The sequence below is a fragment of the Malaclemys terrapin genome, chromosome 5 (assembly GCF_027887155.1).
Source record: "Malaclemys terrapin pileata isolate rMalTer1 chromosome 5, rMalTer1.hap1, whole genome shotgun sequence".
In the NCBI taxonomy this organism is placed as follows: Eukaryota; Metazoa; Chordata; order Testudines; family Emydidae; genus Malaclemys; species Malaclemys terrapin.
In genome coordinates this window covers 17,480,149-17,500,182 of record NC_071509.1, presented here as the reverse complement: position 1 = coordinate 17,500,182, position 20,034 = coordinate 17,480,149, and the positions used below count along the sequence as shown (strand labels likewise).

Here is a 20,034-nt window from a genome sequence, read left to right as displayed (position 1 = left end):
AAGCTGAACGTTTTCCACCTGGCCTGAGGCCTTAAACAGGCAAATTTCACTTTTAGGGAGAGTAAGAAAAAAACAACTTTTCAGGAAGGCTTATTTATGTAACCAGAACAGCTGTTTGAAGCTTTTGAGAAGTGTGGAATGTTAGAATCGTCCTTGGGAGAAGGGTCAGTGGTCAGAGTAGGTGAGGTGGTCAAAGGTACTTGGTAAATGCATTTTATTATATGTTACATAAGAATGGCCATACTGGATCAGACCAATAGTCCATCTAGCTGAGTAGCCTGTCTTCTGACAGGTCAGGGCCAGATGCTTCAGAGGAAATGAACAAACCTAGGCAACTTGTTGAGTTATCCATCCCCGTCATCCAATTCCAGCTTCTGGCAGTCAGATATTTAGGGATAACTAGAGCATGGGGTTATGTCCCTGACTACTTTGTGCTAATAGCTATTGATGGACCTATCCTCCGTGAACTTCTCTAATTCTTTTTTTAACCCAATTATACTTTTGGCCTTCATAGCATCCCGTGACAACAAGTTCTACAGGTTAACTATGTTGAAGTGCTTCCTTATGTTTGTTAAACCTACTACAGTAAAAGCTTTTTTTAACTCATAGTCTGGCTCAGAAGCTCCCATTGGCCGGACTATAAATCAGACTTTCTATGAAGATAAGAAATGTCATTTATAGAGCTTTCTGTTGGTGCAGGGCTGCATGACACAGCTTTTACTGTACCTGTTAATTTCATTGTGACACCCTTGGTTCTTGTGTTATGTGAAGGGTAAATAATACTTCCTTATTCACTTTCTCAATACCATTCATGATTTTATAGGCTTTTATCATACCTACTCATAGTCATCTCTTTTCTAAGATGAACGGTCCGTCTTTTTAATCTCTCCTCATCTGAAGACTGTTCAATGCCGCTAATAATTTTTGTTCACCTTCTCTGTACTTTTTCAAAATCTAATATATCCTTTTTTTTTTTAAGATGGGACGACAAGAACTGCAAGAAGTATTCCAGGTGTGGACATGCGATGGATTTATTTAGTGGCATGATATTTTCTGTCTGATCTATCCCTTTCCGAATGGTTCCTAACATTGTTAGCTTTTTTGATTAGTGCTGCATCTTGAGCAGACTTTCAAAGGACTGTCCACAGTGACTCTTTCTTGAGTGGTAACAGCTAAATTGCACACTATAATTTTGTATGTATAGTTGGGATTATGTTTTCCAGTGTGCATTACTTTGCATTTATCAACATTGAATTTCATCTGCCATTTTGTTGCCCTGTCGTCCAGTTTTGTGAGATCCCTTTGTAATCTTTGCAGTCAATTTTGGAATCTATGCATATATATTTTCTCTCTTTATTTGCTGTAACCATTACTGCCTACTGAATTGTCTACATAAATAGCTCCCTTTCTTAAACTCAGAACCAATAACTGTATACAAGTAGCTGAAATTATTCCTTCCAGTTTTTACTAGTTTGGCCTTGTGGACCCCAAACTTCACGAGTTGTTTTTGTTGGGACTTTTTGAAGATCCTTACAATCCATACTAGAGTCATAGATTCCAACGCTAGAGAAGACCCTTGTGATTATCTAGCATGACCTCCTATATAACACAGGCCATGGAACTTCCCCAAAATAATTCCTAGAGCAGATCTTCTGGAAAAACATCTGATCTTGGTAGGTTTTTAGTTTTTTTTTATTTCTTCTTTGTTTTTAAGTGTTAAAAAAAAAAAAACTGTTAAAGTTTGCCACTTCATTATTCATCCTTTTTCAGGTTATTAATCAATACAGAGAACACCAACCTTAACTCACCTGTGGGGTATCCCATTATTAACCACTTTCCATGGTGAGAGTTTGGCTGTTTATTCCTACTCTGTTGCTTCTGGTCTTTTAACCAGTTTTAAACTATAACAGGACTTGTCACTCTGTAGTTAATAAGATTCCTTTTTAACCTCTTGTGTGGGACTGTATTTAGAAACCTTTTGAAGGGCTAAATAATTTTTATCTACTTGTTTCTAATCACAGAGAGACATGGATTTCCCTTTATAAGGCTCCCCTAGCTTGCCCTGTGGTTTCACTATGCACTGTTTTATCTTACTTTCTATTCTAAATGTTAATTAAAACAAACTTTTCTGAAGAAAGAACATCTAGAAAACTCTCTTTGAGGGATGGGACCAGCAGTGCAGCTGGCCTTTAGTCTGTTCTCAGGTTTTTCTTCTCCCCTCTCCCCGTTTCCCCACCACCACTTGAGTGCAGTGAAGGGTCATCAGAGTGTCATAGCCAGCTGGGCTACATCTTTGTAATCTCTGCTTCAGGTCCCCAAGCACTAGCCTCTCTGAAGAGTACAGTAAAACCTTCAGGGGCTTAGGGCACTATTATTCTGTCAGTGTTTAATGTGTAGAAATTCTTATTCCTAATGAATTATGAGTTTCATGTCAGTTTTCCCCCAGGAATCTTTGTTTTGTGTCTTGTTAGAGAGACTTAAATTGTTTGAACAGTTATTTCATTCTGTTTTAAATGGCACATGCTCATAAAAAGAGGGTGTGTTCAGATGAAATTAAATAAATCTGCTCCTATGATGGCTTGTTCCTAAACTTAATTAGCTGTTATCTGATTCATGTAATTTTGAAGAAGAGTTTTTAATAGTTAAAATTAGCTGGTGGCTGTCTAGCCAAGTACTTTTTAAAAACCCAAAACATATTTTAGGCAACTAAAATATTTCAGTAAACTGCCTAGGACTCTATTTTCCTTGAAATATGTGTATATGGAGAGACTTAACAGAATGGATCAGTAGTCACTGCCCAAACTCCTTGAGTTCCAAACTAGTAAAGCTAATTCTAATAATGGTAAAAGCAATGTACGAAAGCCTTACTAGACCAGACTTTATAGCACAATATTAAAGGATATGGTGTAGTTATGCACCAGTTTAGTTCAGTAACACTATGTGGGAGAAACCTTTATTCAGATTTGGTGGAGAAAGAACCTCCAAAAAGCTATTTCTCCAGGTTTTCTGCAGCTAATGTCAATAGCAGGCACATATGGAACTGGATTTATCCTATTCAGGTGCAGTTGTGTCTAGATGCTGTAAGTAGACTTTAAAAAGTCACTAGTGTGTTCATAGATTTTTTTTTTTTTTTTTAAGGAAGAGAACAGAGGTAATATAGGAGTTTACATATTGGATCAGGCCTCTAAGGTTCATCTGGTTTAGTGTTCTCTCGGACAGTGGCCAGTACCATATATTTCAGGTCAGGTTTTATCAACGAGTGGTCACCTAAATGTACTTATTGGGTTACATCAGTGGTTCTCAAACTTCTGTATTGGTGACCCCTTTCATATAGCAAGCCTCTGAGTGTGACCCCCCCACCTTATAAATTAAAACCACTTTTTAAATATATTTAATACCATTATAAATGCTGGACGCAAAGCAGGGTTTGGGGTGGAGGCTGACCCCCTGTGACACCCTGAGGGGTCTCGACCTCCAGTTTGAGAACCCCTGGGTTACATGGTGTACTTATCTAGTACTTACTAAGTTAATGTGTATATTATATCATGGGTAAAAAAATACTTAGTAAACCAGATGCTTTTTATACTAAAGCTATTCATTGGGTCATGACAGGCCATCAAGGTTTACAAAAGGGTCCTGAGCCCCAAAAGGTTGAGAACCACTGTTTCAGACGAAGATGCAAGAACCCAGCAGTATGAAGATGTGGGATAGTCACATCTGATCTTGGTGGTGTGTTTCATCCTGGTCTCTAATAGCTAGGTGTAAGTGCAGAATGATGCTTAATATCTCTTCCAAAATTATCACTAATTATACCTTTTGGATAGTCTTGATATCCATATAAATGTCCAACTTCTTTTGAATCTTGCTAATGACTTCCTATAGCAATTAGTTCCACAGTCGGACTCCTCGTTTATTTACGTTTATTGGTTTCGAATTTGCCCGTTTAGTGCTATTAAAAAAAGGATTGTGTCCCACCTTATAAAATAACTTGAGGGGGGTGATCCTCCTAGAAAGAATTGCTATATCTGTGACAGTGGCCTGAAGAAATAAAGAATAGAACTTTTAGTAAGCAATAATATATTGAGGAACATTTTAAAGATCTTCTCACTGTACTGAAATATTTCAGTTTCCATGTAAGACTGAGTTTTTGCTCAGACTCTGTGCCAGTACAGGCAGTGGGTTTTATGCCTCCTTTACAGAAGGGGGAGATGGGTTGAAAAACAGACCAACCTTCTCTTGTGGCACTTCTCCTACATGAGGGGTTTGTTGGCTGCCTCCACTGCCAGGAAGCTGTCTTCGGTTTAAATTTTATAATTTTTTCTCTTCCTCTCCCCCACACCCCCATCCACTTGTAGGTTTTCCCTGTCTAACACAGAAGGCTTTGGGTGAGGCTTAGTGGCATGGTTCTCTGGCACTGTCTTCTGATCTTATGCACTTCACTCCCTTTGAGTACAAAGGCCAGGTCAGAAAACACCAGCTCCTGTTGAGTACAGCAGTACCATGAACCTGTGTGTGGTGGTACAGGCTTTGTTCTCTTGCAGGCAGACTCTCCCATCCAGACTGTGGGAGGTAGGTAAGCAGTTGCCAATCTGTGTAGGATGTAATCTCTAATTTGGGTGTATTTTTTGTGCTGCTTTTCTCCAGTTGCTGAAGTGGACAATCTGTTGCTATTGGTTGGTGAAGATCTAGGATCAGACTTTCCTCTGCTACAGGAAATGGGTCTTGGCCTAGCAGTCTTTATAGGTTCTGGATTCCATGGCAACTTGGCTGAGTCTAGCTCTCAAAGGTGCACTTAATGTATTCTCTTCATCCCTTTTTTTTGGAGCTAATGACCCCCTGAGTCTTAGTTCTTCAAATCTAGTGTAGCTGACCCACTGGATAACAGGGAATTTTATAGAGCAATTGAGATATCTTCTTCTATTGTCGACCTACTTCTGAAGTCATTCACATGCTTTGTGCTTCTCCAGTCTTGATATTGTCTGAAAATTAAACTCAGTATTTCTCACTTCATACAAACAAAATGTCTCTTCAAATATTTATAAATCTTTTTTCTCCCCACTCCCCTTCTAATGTATAGCATACCTAGCTGAACACTGCATAGAACCTTAGAATTCTGTGGCATGTTTTGGAAAGCATTGTGTGGCGAATTGGCGAAGCTTTTTGTAGCTAAGGTCACTGTAATTCTCTTAGCTGAAGACCCTTGGAACGTAAATGTTTTGTTAGATTCCTTGTATTTTTTGGTTCAGTTCCTAGTTTTTGATTACTATGTTTGTGTAATTTTTTTATACAGTGTTTGTGCATGCCAGGGAAACAGTAACTGCTGCTTAAGTAGGATTTGCTAGCTAGATGTTAAACGCTATATCTGGTCAGCACAAATAGAGCCTACAAACCTTGTTTTTAACTATGGATAGGACATCAGTTCTGTCCCACTGCTTTCTGAAATGAACTTCTGTCTCGTAAAAGGAGAATAACCATTTGGGGGGGGGGGGGGGAGACTTTCCCATATTAAATAAAGATCCCAGTAGTACTTCTAGACCTGGTGGTTCATGAGAATCATGCCCCTGGTGTAGCAGTAGTACTTCTCTGGTACTTTGGCCCCAGAACTAAATACTGGAAATGTACTACTCTAATAATATTATAGTAATAGTAGTAGTAAAGGCTTCATTAGAAAATGACAATTAGGGATCGAAAACTACATAGGTCTCGAACTTCTGTAGTCAGTCTTAGACTTGAACCAAAAAACCATACTGGTCCAAGGAACTGACTTTTGATTTTGTTTTTTTTGTTTTTGTTTGTTGTGTCCTGAATACCCCAGGGCTAAACTTAAAGTACTTTGGAATTTTAATCCTGCCAGGCCATGAGCTTTTTGAGTTTATAAAAACATATTTTGGTTACCATCTTGATATCTCTTTCACTGAAATTCTGATCTGAATTTGGAAGCTGCTCTCTTTGAAGAGAAGGAGCTAGCACATAATGGCTTCTCTGTGATAACTGGTTTGGAATACCACTTTTCCGATGGCATAAAACATACATTTATAACTTTAGCAATTAATACCAGATGGGCTTCTTACATGGTTGTAGGAGTAAAGCAAGACTGGGGGGTTGTGGGGAGAGGGCAGGTAGGTGGAAGCAGGGTAGTAATCTGAGATGTTCTACTTGGTGCATTACTTGTTGATGTGTCCAGGCAGCCTCTCAAAGCCTAGGGATACACAATCAAGGATCTGTTGTTGGAGTCTGCTGGTAAAGTAAAGTCTAGATCTGGAATCCAGACCAATGGGGCGACTGGCTGCTTCGATTTGCTGAAGTGGAGATAAGAGTTGGAGACCCTTGTTATCCTAATCCAAAGTCTGAATCTTCAGCAAATTCTCCTTTTCCTCAGACTATCAAAAGATAAGCATTTCCTGAAGTACCTGAAGAAACCTAGAGGTTACTTCCTGGATGAACTGAGTCTTGCTGAGACTGTTGGTAAGAAATCTTGTGGAAAATGGTGGAAATAAGGACTGCTATAGCTTGTCTGGGTAACACTCAGAGGTGATACAAAGAAAGGATTTGTCTTTTTCATCTTTCTGTTTTTGTTTATCAGTCACTGCAGGCACTAGGATGTAGAGGAGCTTCTTTGAAGTTCATTCTCAACAAGTTGTCTACATTTCAAAGGTGACTTCAGATATTCTTTCTTCAGTTTTGGTTATGAAGATCACACTAGCGAGCACAAAACTGGGAGAAGTTATGCCATGACAAATGTTTCTCCCTTAGCTGTAGGAGCTGTGATCAGTGGTGACCAGATCTGATGTGAATCATATCTCGCTTCTTGAGATCTGTGGTGCAAAAAAAGATTAAAAGGAGCTTTTGTTGACAGTCATAGTAAACAGTATATTCTGAAGCTTGCTTTCCTTTATTAAATAGTCTGAGGACAGAATCTGTCTATATGTATAGCCTTGACAGATAACCTTTGGAGGCATTTTCTTCAGGTTGTACTGAGATTATGGCTCCTACTGTATGCTTGGAACTTCTTTATTCTGTGTATAAAATTCCTGGTATAGAGGAAAGAGGGGAAACCTTGAAATGTGGGATGTCTGTTGCATCCGGTTCTGATTACCTCAGTCTTGGCACTGACTATATCGACCCCACGAAGCAGTGGATTTACTCTGCCTCTCTGTCATACACTCCTTCTGATACTGCAGTCCTCAGGTGTGGCGATGACTTCTGTGACCCCAGGACCATCTGGGTTGGCTACTTCAGACTACAGGCTGTTTCTGGTGTCTTCCGCAGGACCAATTAAGAATCATGTTACAGAATTGAATCCAGTCCGATTATCAGCACTGAGATATCTTTTGTCGGAACTGATATCCTGTTCAGCCCTGATGACAATCGCAGCTTCTACACTTTTGGTACAGACCAGTTCTTCAGATTCGGTACAGACCTACTCAGCACTGATGGCCATTCTGGTCCTGAGCATTAGTCCCACATCAGTATTGCAACTGGTACTCACAGGTTTGGCTACTGTACTGTTCTGAGCACTGTGGGATTCTTACTGTACCTAAGGCAGTCTGAATGCTTTCTGGCTCCCCAGGGTAGCAGATTATTTGAATGGTTCCTCAGGCTCAGAGTTGTCATCTATCTGCCTCCTTCTGAAGTCTTCTAGGTTGGAAGTCTTCTAGGTCTCTGGGGTATCCACTGTGGGTACGAGGACTGGCACAGTTCCAATAGGGGGAGAGGTTCTTGGCCCAGTACATACTGGTGTCCTGTACCATGTTCATTTCAGCGGAGGCCTCCCTGGGACCTTTGGGATGCCTTGGGTATCCAAGCTGAGTTTGTCCCAGAGAATACCTATGAATTGGTAGACATTCTTCATCCCTGGTGAGGGTAGCTCTCCCTATAAATGATGCTCTTTTGGAGCTTGCAAAGTCCTTGTGGCATACCTCTGCTTCCTTATCTCCCACAGTAGGGCATACGGATAAGTGGTACTATGTACGTATGCAATGATTTGAGCGCTTCTACTTCCATTGAGACCATAACTCTTATTGTAATGGTTGCAAATGAGTTTGACGAGGAAGGTACAAGGCAACAGCTAAAGACAAAGTCTGAGATTAGATTTAATGGGGAGAGATTTATTTTACCTCATTGTTACAGATGCACACTGCAAATCAGCAGGTGTTATCTAAATATGATTTTGTAAATTGGAATAGGATGTCCAGGTTTGCAGGTAAGATGTCACTGCAATCAGCACTTGATGTAGCAGATGCTTCCTTCAGGATTATGGCCTCAGCTGTAACAATGAGAGAAGCTTCTTGGGTTCAGAACTCTGGGGTAGCTCTCATGGTCCAACAAAATATAGAAGCCTTACCTTTTGATGGCCTGTTCTTGTTTTCCGAAAAGAAAAATAGTGAAACACTGCATTCTTTTAAGGACACTTGAACCACTTAGTGCACATTGGGAGTTTATACCCCAGCTATTAAGAGTGGACAGCAACGACTGTATCATCAATACTCCCAGGAGTATTTCAGACAGCCAACTTCTCTTGTTAGGCAACAAGATGTCTCCAAAAGGAAACGCAAGTCACAGAGAAGAAGGCCCTCTGGGAAACCAACCATATTATTCTTCGTTAGCTTTGAGCTAGTAGTCAATTTAACTCTTCTCTTGAGGTCAGCATACTACTTGTCAACTTCCCTGACTGTATCTTCCTGTTTGGGGACAGGCTGTTCCACAACTACAAGACTTGGGGAAACAATAACCACAGACAAATGTGTTCTGAGAGCTGTGGGATCAGGATATGCCATCCAGTTCCTAAACCATCTCCTCCCTTGCCCCATCCCTTTTGAGGGATACTTCTCATAAGTTACTGCTTCTTCAGCAGATTTAAGACTCAGGTTTGGAAATCATAGAAAATGTTGCCCTTCATCATTTGGGGAAAGGGATTCTACTCCCATTACTTCCTGATTCGCAAGTTCAAGGGAGGGGTCAGACGTATTCTTGACCTTTTGAAGTCTCAACATTCTATCAAATATGAAATTCCACATGGAAACCCTAGCTCTAATTCTTCCTGCATTGGATCACAATGACTTGCTTGCTGCCCTCGATCTTCAAGAACCCTGCTTTCATGTATCAGTTATGTGAAGCCCCAGGAAGTTTTCTGAGATTTGTTGACCCACCACTACATTATCTATACACAGTACTCCCTTTGGCCTGCCCTCAACCTTGTGTGTATCTACCAAATGCATAATTGTAACAGCAGTCTATGTCAGGAAAACAGGGATTCACATCATCCCTTATCTGGATGATTGGCTAGTGAGGGGCAAGTCCAAAGACCAAGTTCACCATCAAGTCCGGTTCATACTGTCTCTTTGATTGGCTGAGGCTGATTTTGAACAAAGGGAAGTCCACATTAATTCCAAAACACAAAAATGGATTTCATTGGGGCCCTACTAGACTAAGTGCGAGGGCCTTTCTCTCACACAAGTCATTTCAGACAATTCGCTGCCTATATCCGTGTTTCAAATCTTCACCTCTCAACCACTGTTTGGGTATGCTTGACATTGCTAGCCCTCATGGCTTCATGTACTTATGTAGTTCAGCATGTGAGATTGCACTTCCGTACTCTGCAAGGATAGCTGAAATTCAAAAATTGATGATTTGGGAAATGTTTCAACAGCCTAGTCTGAGTACCTTCAGCAGTTCTGGAGTCCCTAGAGTGGTGGGCAGATCAGAACAATGTATGGAAGGGTGTATCCTTTGCTTATCCTCCACCAACCGGGACTGTAGTTACCGATGGCTTAACAATAGGTTGGGGGGCACATCTAGGGACTTTAAAAGCACAAAATTTGAAACAGATATGAGGAAATAGGTTGTGTGGGTTTTTTTGTTTGTTTGTTTTAAGCGTAACTCATAGTAACCAGTGGAACTTGCTGCCACAAGATATTGAGGCTGATTTTGGTAGGATTAAAAAAGTATCAATTTAGGTAGATGGTCTATCGGTATAAATTGAGACCATCTACAGTAATGTTTTAGGAGGATTTCTTTTTCTTTTAGAAGAGAGAGAGAGAGAAACTCATACTTAATGGCATAAACTAACTACTAACTGGCAAGCTTAAGAAGAAACTACTCCATCGGTAGCTTGAACAATTTAGTTTTTTCCGAGGCATTAGCATTCTGACTCAGTAGCCCGTATAAGAAGTGACAAAGCAGACTGGGATTAGAGCGCTGTGCTGTAGTTTGCCCAGCAAAGGGGGAGGTCTGAATTGAAACGGGGAAAGAAAAATTGTTGAAGCTTCGGTTTGGTGGAATGAACCGCTCTAATCGATGAATGGTATAAAGAACTGTGGATGCCTATGTATGAGAACACGTCAGTTAACATGCAGGTTACCTCAAAATAGTTACCTTTATAAGAAAATTTTTAATTTGTAGCAGTGGTCTGAGTGCTGTCGTAACCACACTGAGATGTCCACTGCAGTCTCTCACTCTGTGATTACGAAGTGCTGAAAGCTGGGATTTCCCAACAGGAATGACAGGAGCTGAAATCTAGTAGAAAGTTAAACAAATTAGTCTGACTAATGTAATTTATCTTTGTAGTACATACTCTATCTTCCACAGCTTTGGTAAACCTAGTAACGTCTCACAGGTAACTGTATTGAACATGGGTCTCTTTTTAAAGTCTCACTTTGAATTTCCCAGTAGGATCAGCTTTGGGTGAAGGAGTGGGTGGGGGGAGAAGGAGGGAAGATACAAACTAGACCTAGATCTATGCTTGTGGTTCAGTCTTGTGAATGTACATGTACAGTAATGACAGTACATATGGAGGAAAATATAAACCGTGTAAATTGCCCAGTAGCAGAAAATTGCCTTAATGAGTCTCCACTTAAAAAAAAAAAAAAAAAAAAAAAAAGGGGGGAGGGGGGGAAAGAGGAACTTATCCATCTTTGTGATTATCTGGAACTAATAAAGGTGACCGCTCCCTGATGGCTGGTTGCTTAATCTGAGTTTGAAATAGTGTGCCATGCTAGTTCAAGAATTCTTTTTCTCGATTTAAGTTGTGGTCTGGAATGTCCAATTGATTAAAAATTAGTATCCAATAGCCTTATCCATTCCACTTACTTTGCATAATAAGATGCATTAATTGAACTAAGGTTTAAGATTCTACAATATGATGCAAAGAAAAACCTTTAGTATATAGTCTTGTTCTAGCAGGTACTTTCTATATCCATTATGTAAATGTTCCTTTGTGTATCATCAGTCACTTTTTTCTCTGCTAGTTTGATTGGATTTGCCTACCTGTCCTTTCTAAGCAGACGATTTTGTAAGTTTTTGAACGACTCTACTTACAGAAGAAAAGGGAAAGGAGGTGGAATGAAACTGCAGCTGAAAAGCTTAGCAGGAGTTGGTGGCTGCCCTTCTGGAGTAATTGTCCTATGATAGTTTCTTAATCTCAAAGCCTTTGCATTAATATGTCAAAATGAAATATCTTTTAATAACATATAGTCTAGGGTTACCATATTTCAACAAGCAAAAAAGAGGACGGGAGGAGCCCCGCCCTAGCCCCGCCCCTGCCCCTCCCACTTCCCGCCCCCCCAGAACCCCCAACCCTCCCCCCGTTCCTTGTCCCCTGACTGCCCCCTCCTGGGACCCCTGCCCCTAACTGCCCCCCGGGACTCCACTCCCTATCTAAGACTCCCTGTTCCTTGTCCCCTAACTGCCCCCTCCTAAGACTGCCCCCCAGGACCCTGCCCCCTACCTGTACCCTGACTGCCCAAAACTTTCTCCACTCCCCTCTAAAAGCCCCCACCCGTTTCTTGACTGCCCCATCCAGAACCTCCCTGTCCCTTCTCCTGCCCCCCCTTACCCTGCTGCTCAGAACAGGGTGTTGGGCTCTGTGCCAGCCGGACACATGGCTGAGCTCCCCAGCACAACACAAAACCCGGTCCCTGGCCCTGCACAGGGCTGCCGGAGCGGGCTGCAGGAGGAGGAGCTGCCGGCCGGCTCAGAATGCAGGGAGGGGGGGGTGGGAGGAGGAAGCTGCTCCGGAGTCCAGCCCGGGACTTTCCTGCAGCCCTCCCAGCCGCTCGCTCTGCTCTGCCAGGGGAGGGGGAAATCCCGGACATTGTGAGTGCTTTACAAATTCCCCCCGGACGCTATTTTTAGCACACAAAAGGAGGACATGTCCGGGTAAATCCGGACGAATGGTAACCCTAATATAGTCCTCCTCTGAATTGATGGACACATAGTGAATGGCAAAACCCAACTTCAGATAAAATGCTACAGCTTTCTAGACTTTGAGACAGACTCCTTTTCTTGGGTATGCCTACTTACTTCCAGTGAAGTCAGTCAGGTTGCCTGTGCATAACATTTGGCTGTGTGCATGCATTTATAGATATAAGAACAGAATATGAAAGCAGCCTTAAGTTGTGTTGTATGGTATGGCAGACACTTTACTTTTTTTAAAAAGCAACAACACACTCTTCTTAGTGATGAGTGCATCAGTGCTCTGTAGGAGTTTTTTTCAATTTCTGATTCAGAGATTTGATTGGATTTCAGGAGAGGCATTGGCAAACGTTTTGAGTCTTGGGTGCTTATAAACGAAGACAGCATTGTGCTTTTAGCTTGCATTTCTGTAGAAACAGACCAGTGAAGCTTTAGTGCTCCTAGGAAGCATCCAAGTGTTATCCTAAACAATACCTACTTCATGGCAAGTAAAATCAGAGTGGAGTGAGGGGCAGGAAGAGTGACAACAGCATATTTATATTATCCCAGCAATTTTACTGTTTCCAAAGAGATCTGCTGTTATGTAGGGCTATAATATGGAATTATATTCTCAGGATGTACGTCTAGGTGACCGGTTTAAAGATAATTAGGCAGTATTGTATGGGTAATACCTAGGTTTTAAATGGCTTTAACTTAAATCATGTACCCAAATAACCTCTGGCTTACTATTAGCAGTTATTTAAGAAATTGATTAGTATATGTGGAAAATACCAGACATATTTAAAATATAAATACAATATGTTGAAGTATGTTCGTTATATAAACTTACAAAATAATCACTTATTTTCCAATATTCCTTAGATTAATCTGTTTTTATCACAAATTGTATGCAGTGTTGTTGCTGTGTCGGTCGGTTAGAGACAAGGTAGGTGAGGTATTGTCTTTTATTGGATCAGCTTCTATGGGTGGGCGAGACAAGCTTTTGAGCTTACACAGAGCTCTTCTTCAGGTCTGGGAAACGTACTCAGAGTGTCACAGCTAAATACAAAATGGAACAGATTGTTTACCATACATGGTTAACACACATTTCAATCTGCTCCATTTTGTATTTAGCTGTGACATTCTGAGTACGTTTCCCAGACCTGAAGAAGAGCTCTGTGTAAGCTTGTCTCTCTCACCAATAGAAGTTGGTCCAATAAAAGACATTACATCACCCACCTTGTCTCTTTATCACAAATTCAAATATAAACGTTTTTTTAAAAAAGTATCCTGTTGAATGCAAACAAAACTTGTTGATGGTTTGGTGCCTTTTTAATTTGTTGCGTCTCTTCCTGTTTGGCCATTCCCAACATTGCAAAACAATTTTGAAGAGTAAACAGTCTTTGGTTACTTTACATTTGACTTGCATCTCTGAATATGTGCTTGGGTATAAATAGCTCTCTGTTCTAGTTTTGTATAAATGCAAGTGTAGCATCTCTTCCTGATGCTTCACAAAGCACATGGTTTAAAGTGAATCAGTCTCACTTATTAATCATTTTTATTTGGTACTATAAATTTACATGATGTGTTTACAAAGGCAGTGTGATGTGTCCCTACATTTAAAAGCGGACAGTCTGAAATAAGTAAGCTAAGATAGGGGACAACAGTTCACTGAAGGTTGGGTGTAGAGAAATTATTGCTGAGACAAAGGTAGAAGTGAGTTTGGAAGCCTAGAGGGGTCTAAGGTAGAAGATGGAAAACCAAAAAAGAAGAGAGATTTACATCATTGCATGGAGAAGTGCAAGGAACAAGAGGAGAGTTAGAGAAAACAAGCAAACACGATGGGGGTGGCTTTGGTAAGACTGTTCTTGATGTAAGTAGGTAGCTAATGATCTTCGAAGAAGAGGCGTGATGAAAGAGAGGTTACTTTCTGGGCAATGGTGATAGTAGGGATAGCAAAAATAAAGGTAGGTAAGGGCTGACCAGGGACAGCAGTGAGCTTACTGCTGGTTTCTCTTTATTGCTCACCAAGGAAATGTTCTCTTCACTTTAAAATGTGTATTTAGAATGCACGTTTACCTTTCAGTCAGCTTTCTGTTTTACAACTCTAAGATCCAATTTTAGCTGAAGATCAGTAATTATAATAGTTAAATATACATTTTTATAAGCGTTATTGGTCTCTATACATATGTACCTAGAAATATAGGGAAGCAGAAAATGTATTCAAAAAAACCTCTATCCCATTCTGTTCATACACATACAAATCTTTCAGCTAGATCTGCCAGAGGGGCCTATTTGGGAAACATAATATCCATTATGTTGAATAGCCTGAAGATCTTTCCTGTTTTACGAAACAAGATTCTACATTTGTTTGTCCTTCCTCTTATATAAACTTGCTTTTCTACACACACCTGTCACTAATTTTGCTTTAGTGATTTTTTTTTTTTTAATGAGAGAAAGGAGTCTTTCGATAGAGCATACTGGTTGCTATATAGAATGTCTTGTGGGAAGAGAGAAAAATAAGGGCTGACAAGCAAAATTACTGAGATGTGACTTCCGCCTTTGTGGTGGTAATTGTCAGCGATCAGTATAACAGCAGTAGGAGCCATACTTCGTGAAATGAGACCTGTAATCTGTGAGGCAAGGGGGAAAAAATGCAAGATAAATTTGGGAGTACTAACATCTTTGGCTATATGTGAAAGGTCCTTAAGTATAAATCCAGTTATTGTAAAGAATTTGTTGGGTACAAAACTGACTTTTTTTTTTTTTTTTACTTCCTCCCCTCCAACTTTACAGAAAAGCAGACATGATACACTGAAGGCCTTTGGATATAAACTTTGGCAGTAAGATGGAAGCATAAATCTTGAGATTTAGAACAGAACCAGAAATGGCTCACGAATACTGAAACAGGACACAGAGGAGCCTCCAACACGTCTCAGTGTGAGCAGTGGCAAAGGGACAACTACCATGGTAACACTAATAACGGAAAAGCTGCAGAACCAGAGCTTGGACGATCTGACATGTAAAACATACAATATTCACCTGGTAAGGACATGCCAAACTACCGTGTAAGCTTGTTGAAGTAGTAGGTAGTAAAGAGGCAGCATTCATAAAATACACACCAAAGCCAAGAATGGAGGAATGAATTAAATTATGGATTTATGTTGGGACAATGGGTGAGGGTTCCTAAACGTAGGAGGGAAGTGAAGCAGGGGTCCTGTGGAAAAAGAATATGTAGTCATGTAGCTGAAGACTGTATCATAATGCATATGTGCAAGGGAGCCAAATTGAGGTTGCACAGGCAGCCGTAATTCTGTTTCCTAACATTTTGAGTGCTTGACTTTGCCACTTTTAAGGTTCTCTTAGTGTATATGTTTTGTGTGTAACTTGCTTGAGGTTAGAGGGAAGCAAGGATGGTAAGTGGTGCATTGTAGATCAGGAGAATCTTATTTTTAAATTTCTGAAAAAATTTGCCCCTTAAATTTTGTTTGCCTCATTTATTCAGAGAACTTTCTCAAGTAATATGAATACTAGTTAGAAGGCATGGTTATGTGCTTATGGTGGGCCTTGAGAAGATATGATGAAATGCTAGAATGTTTTGTCTGCAAAGATAGTAGATGCTTTCCTTGCAGCAGAGATGCCCCAATTGCGACCTTCATTTATTCACCTAGTTATACTGCAGGAACTATAAAGCAGCAAACTTTTGTTGTTGGTTTTTTTTTTTTTTTTTTTTTTTTTTTAAGATGTGTAGAACACACAGCTTTGTGGTGAATTATGGTATGTCTTTGAGTGGGGGCAATCTGCTACACCAGGGGTGTGCAAACTTTTTTTTTGGCCCAAGGGCCACATCAGGGTTGCAAACCTGTATGGAGGGCTGGGTAGGGAAGGCTGTGCCTCCCCAAACAGCCTGGCCCCTGCCCCCTCAGAATTCCTGACCCATCCAACCCCCCCTGCTCCATGTTCCCTGACCCCCCCCCCCCCCCCCAGGATCCCACCCCCTACCCAACCCTCCCTGTGCTCTGACTGCTCTGACTCCTATCCACACCCACACCCCCTTACAGGCCCAGTGGGACTCCCACACCTATCCCGTCCCCCCAGAATCTCCACCCCAACCAACCGCCCCCTGCTCCTTGTCTCCAGTTTGCCCACCGCTGTGCTACACTTTCATTTTTAGCACATTGGTTTGATTCCTTGGCTAGTAGCTATCCTTTGATGGTGCTTTGCTCTGTGAGAAATAAATTCTAGAGGGTGACTGCCATGGACAATTTCATCAGAAATACTAAGGGTTGCATGAGTTTGAAGACTGAGCTAGCTTTTCACTCTTACTGGTGTACTCACTGAAGATTTAGGAATAGGGGTACACTTGTAGGGGTTGAGTAGAGAAGCATATACTCTGCTTCAAGGGCTGTATCTGGTCTGTGGATGACAGTGCTATGCATCTAGCAACGTTCACAAGCCTTGTATATTAGGTAATGGTGGAGCTCTGTATAAAGGGATCATTTAACAAGTTTGAACTAGGGGAAATGGGGAGGATGAACCAGGGTTACAGTAATTGTGGCTGTTCGGTTTTGGCACTTAAACATCTTGATGGTTCCTGTAAGCAAAACTTGGTTTTGTAAATCAGCTTACACCTTGCAGGTGATGAAACAGAAACAAGCTGCTTCCAGCCACACAGGGAAGGAGGGGGCAGGAAGAGATAAGCTCTGCAAAGAAACGGGCCAAGTTATTCTTTCCCCCTCTCCTATAAGCAGCTCCCATCCCTTCCCTTCTGCAAGGCTGCTGCTGGCCACATTCTGGTGTGAACCCTGGCAGAAATCGGGGAGGGGGGGACATGTGACCCTGCATGCACCCCACTTATAGAGTCAGGAAGATGCGGTACCAGGAGAGGCGGGCCCAGCTAGGCATGGAGGGTAGAGACTACTGGGCAGGGAGGGTTGGGTCAGTTGGTCACCCCTCCCCCCCCCCCATGTGAGAGAGGTGTACAGGAGTGTGTGTCACTTTCTCGTGTGAGGATAGGGGTGTGTGTCACCCCTGCCCATGTGAACCCTAAATCCTTAAAGATAAGAAGGTAAATAAAGAATCCAACTATACAGTATTTCTTTCTAACGGGCTCAGTCAACATGATATTAATTTGAATTATTTGTACTGCATAGTTCTGATTGATTGCTGTTGAACTCGCTTGAATAGGAGTAATTTTACCAAGTGTCCCCATATTAAGCATAGGGAAATATGGTCGCCCTACTTATAAGCAACCACTTCTGCTAACTCCCATGAGTGGTTGCTCTTAGCATGTTTTACTGTATCTGAAAAAGGTGCTGATCAGCTTCATTCATTATGGGCCCATTGTATCCCTGCTAGATTTTAATAGACAAGAGACTAATCTGCAGGTGGTATCTTGACCCTCTGCCCGTATCACTAGAAATTCCAGTGAACAGCACTGGCCAAGATGTACACTGAAAAGATTAAAAATTTGACCCATTTCCACCTTCTCGGGTCTCCCTTCCACCTGATACTTCTCTACTCTATGGAGATTGGTCGTTGTCTGATTCCTCCAAGCAACTTTATCCTTAGAAATGTTCAGATGACTTTTTTTTAAGGTGCTTTGTTTGTTTGACTTGTTTTTCTGTAAGGTCACATTGTAAATAAGAAGCGGGCAGCATTAGCTCATGTAGATGTAAAGAAACTGGTTTGTCTTAGCGATTGACTGAACAAGAAGTAGGACTTAGTTGACTTGTAGGCTCTAAAGTTTTACATTGTTTTATTTCTGAGTGCAGTTAGGTTAAAAAAAAATCTACATTTGTAAATTGCACTTTCACGATAGAGATTCCACTATAGTAATTGAGGTGAATTGAAAAATACTATTTTTTACAGTGCAAATATTTGTAATAAAAAATAATATAAAGTGAGCACTGTACCCTTTGTATTTGAAGTACATATATTTGAAAATGTAGAAAAAGCTCCAAAAATCTTTATAATAAATTGATATTCTATTACTGTTTAACAGTGCGATTAAATGAGTCTCGACTAATTTTAATCTAATTAATTTGTTTTGCATTAATCATTTGAGTTAACTGCAATTTAATTCACAGCCCTAATTAAATTAAAAAGATATTTAGTAGTATATATTTGCTGCCAAGTTTGAAAGAAAGTCAAACCATTGAACTGGTGGAAATCACTGGCTTACACGCCTATCACCAGAAATTGTTGAAGTGCTAACCTAGCTTGTGACAGCAGTTATCTCTTCTGCACTTGCAGAAGAATATCTTCTTGATTTCAGTTCATTCAACTAGTTCAGGTCAGTGACTAGTTCATCCCAAGTTAAGAAACCAATTGGGATTTGAAAAAGCTGGAAGACTTGTTTTTCCCCTTTCAATGCAAATAAAACTAGGTGTGAAAAGATGAGCTCTATTAGTTCAAAAATCTTGAACATAGTGGCGAGAAATAATCAGTTCACTAGCTACAGGTAATACTTCCTTTAATAAATCAGCTAACTTTATTAATGTGTTCCATTTAAACTTTCTTGTGTATCCAGCATCTTTAAGATGCTTCATTTAGCTAAAAAAACTTATAATGCTGCTCTTGTGCATTTTAATTGAATTTCCATCCAAAAGAGTTTGACACAAATCACAACTGAAAAATTAATCATCATATAATAAATAGTTACCCAGGCTCCCTATACAGTCCTAATTGTATCAGTCACCATTTTCAAATGTTATATTTTAAAAAAAAAGTAAGTTAAGCTTATGTGATTGCTTAAATAAATTTGCATAGTTGTGGTTTATCCTCTTGGTTACTAAAAAAAACCCCAAATTTAATGTAAAATGTTATAATTGGTTCTAAATCAACATGTTTTAATGGTTACCAACCAGTAAAAATCAACCTTTCTTTAGACAAATAGCAAAAAAGTGCTTTAAGTGTGTGTGTGTGTGTATATATATATATATACGTACATATATTCTGGAAAAGGTGGTAGATATTTGATTAGTCATGACATTCTGGCCACTTAATTTTTGGAACTAATATTCTGGTTCAGAGACTGACTGATTTGTGTACAGAAATAGTTTTCAATGCCCAGCACTTCTAAAAATCAGATCACATGTTTCAAGAGGACTTTGGGCGTGCTGGGTCTGAAGAATTGGATCCTGAAGTAGATTTACTGGTGAGTGGAATACTCAAGAGAAGACTAGATAGCTCCTCCAGTAGCTAGGAGAGAGCATGGACTCAAGGGCCAAAAGGGGAACTAGTAGCATTGATGTCTTATTGTCTCGCCCTTTTGTCCTTTAGGAAGAGGAAGCCATAAAACTAGGGGCCATGCTAGTGAGTCAGAAAGGCGTGCTCTGCCTGGGTTCTGTGATCTTTATATCTGGAGCTATAAATTAGACTTGATCATTTCTGACTGATATGAAAGTATATCTACAGAATGTGCTGAAAATACATTGCAGTCCCCTTGGGTTGCGGGTTTGGCCAGGGAGCTTTGTAAACTCTTTTTTTCCTTGAGCAAATGTGGCTGACATACAAAATAAGTTTATCCAAGCCGGTAAGAATCGTCAGGTTTTGTCTGCTGGTACTGTTGCTTTTGGTCTGATGGTTCTCACGTTGGGGCTGCTTTTTTTTTTTTTTTTTTTTTTTTTTTCCCCTCCCCCCCCATGGAAGTGAGCTATGGTATGTGAAGTAAGGAAGGAAATGCTGAATAGCAGTACCTATGACTTCAGGTTTTAAGATATTAACAGGCGAGTGTGAATGTCTTCGGACTCATAACCAAGGTAGGAGAAGGCTTTTAAACGAGCCAGCACTACTTAGGCTAGTATGTATAGAAAAATTTGCAGTGGAAGGGTCTCCTGGACCCAACCACCAGTGGAAAGC

General features: G+C 40.6%; 1 protein-coding gene across 8 annotated transcripts in view; it reads left to right on the top strand.

The window, feature by feature from the left end:
• FAM53A (family with sequence similarity 53 member A) overlaps positions 1-20,034 on the top strand; it is a 98,767-nt gene that overhangs the window by 17,500 nt on the left and 61,233 nt on the right. For 7 of the 8 annotated variants that reach the window (XM_054030600.1, XM_054030601.1, XM_054030596.1 and 4 more), the window contains exon 2: positions 14,968-15,216. In XM_054030600.1, the coding sequence (XP_053886575.1) occupies positions 15,139-15,216 (78 nt within the window). In that variant the 5' untranslated portion in view covers positions 14,968-15,138. Of the gene's footprint in view, positions 1-1,653; positions 1,674-14,967; positions 15,217-20,034 lie in introns of those variants that run through there. The other variant, XM_054030599.1, reaches the window with a different exon arrangement.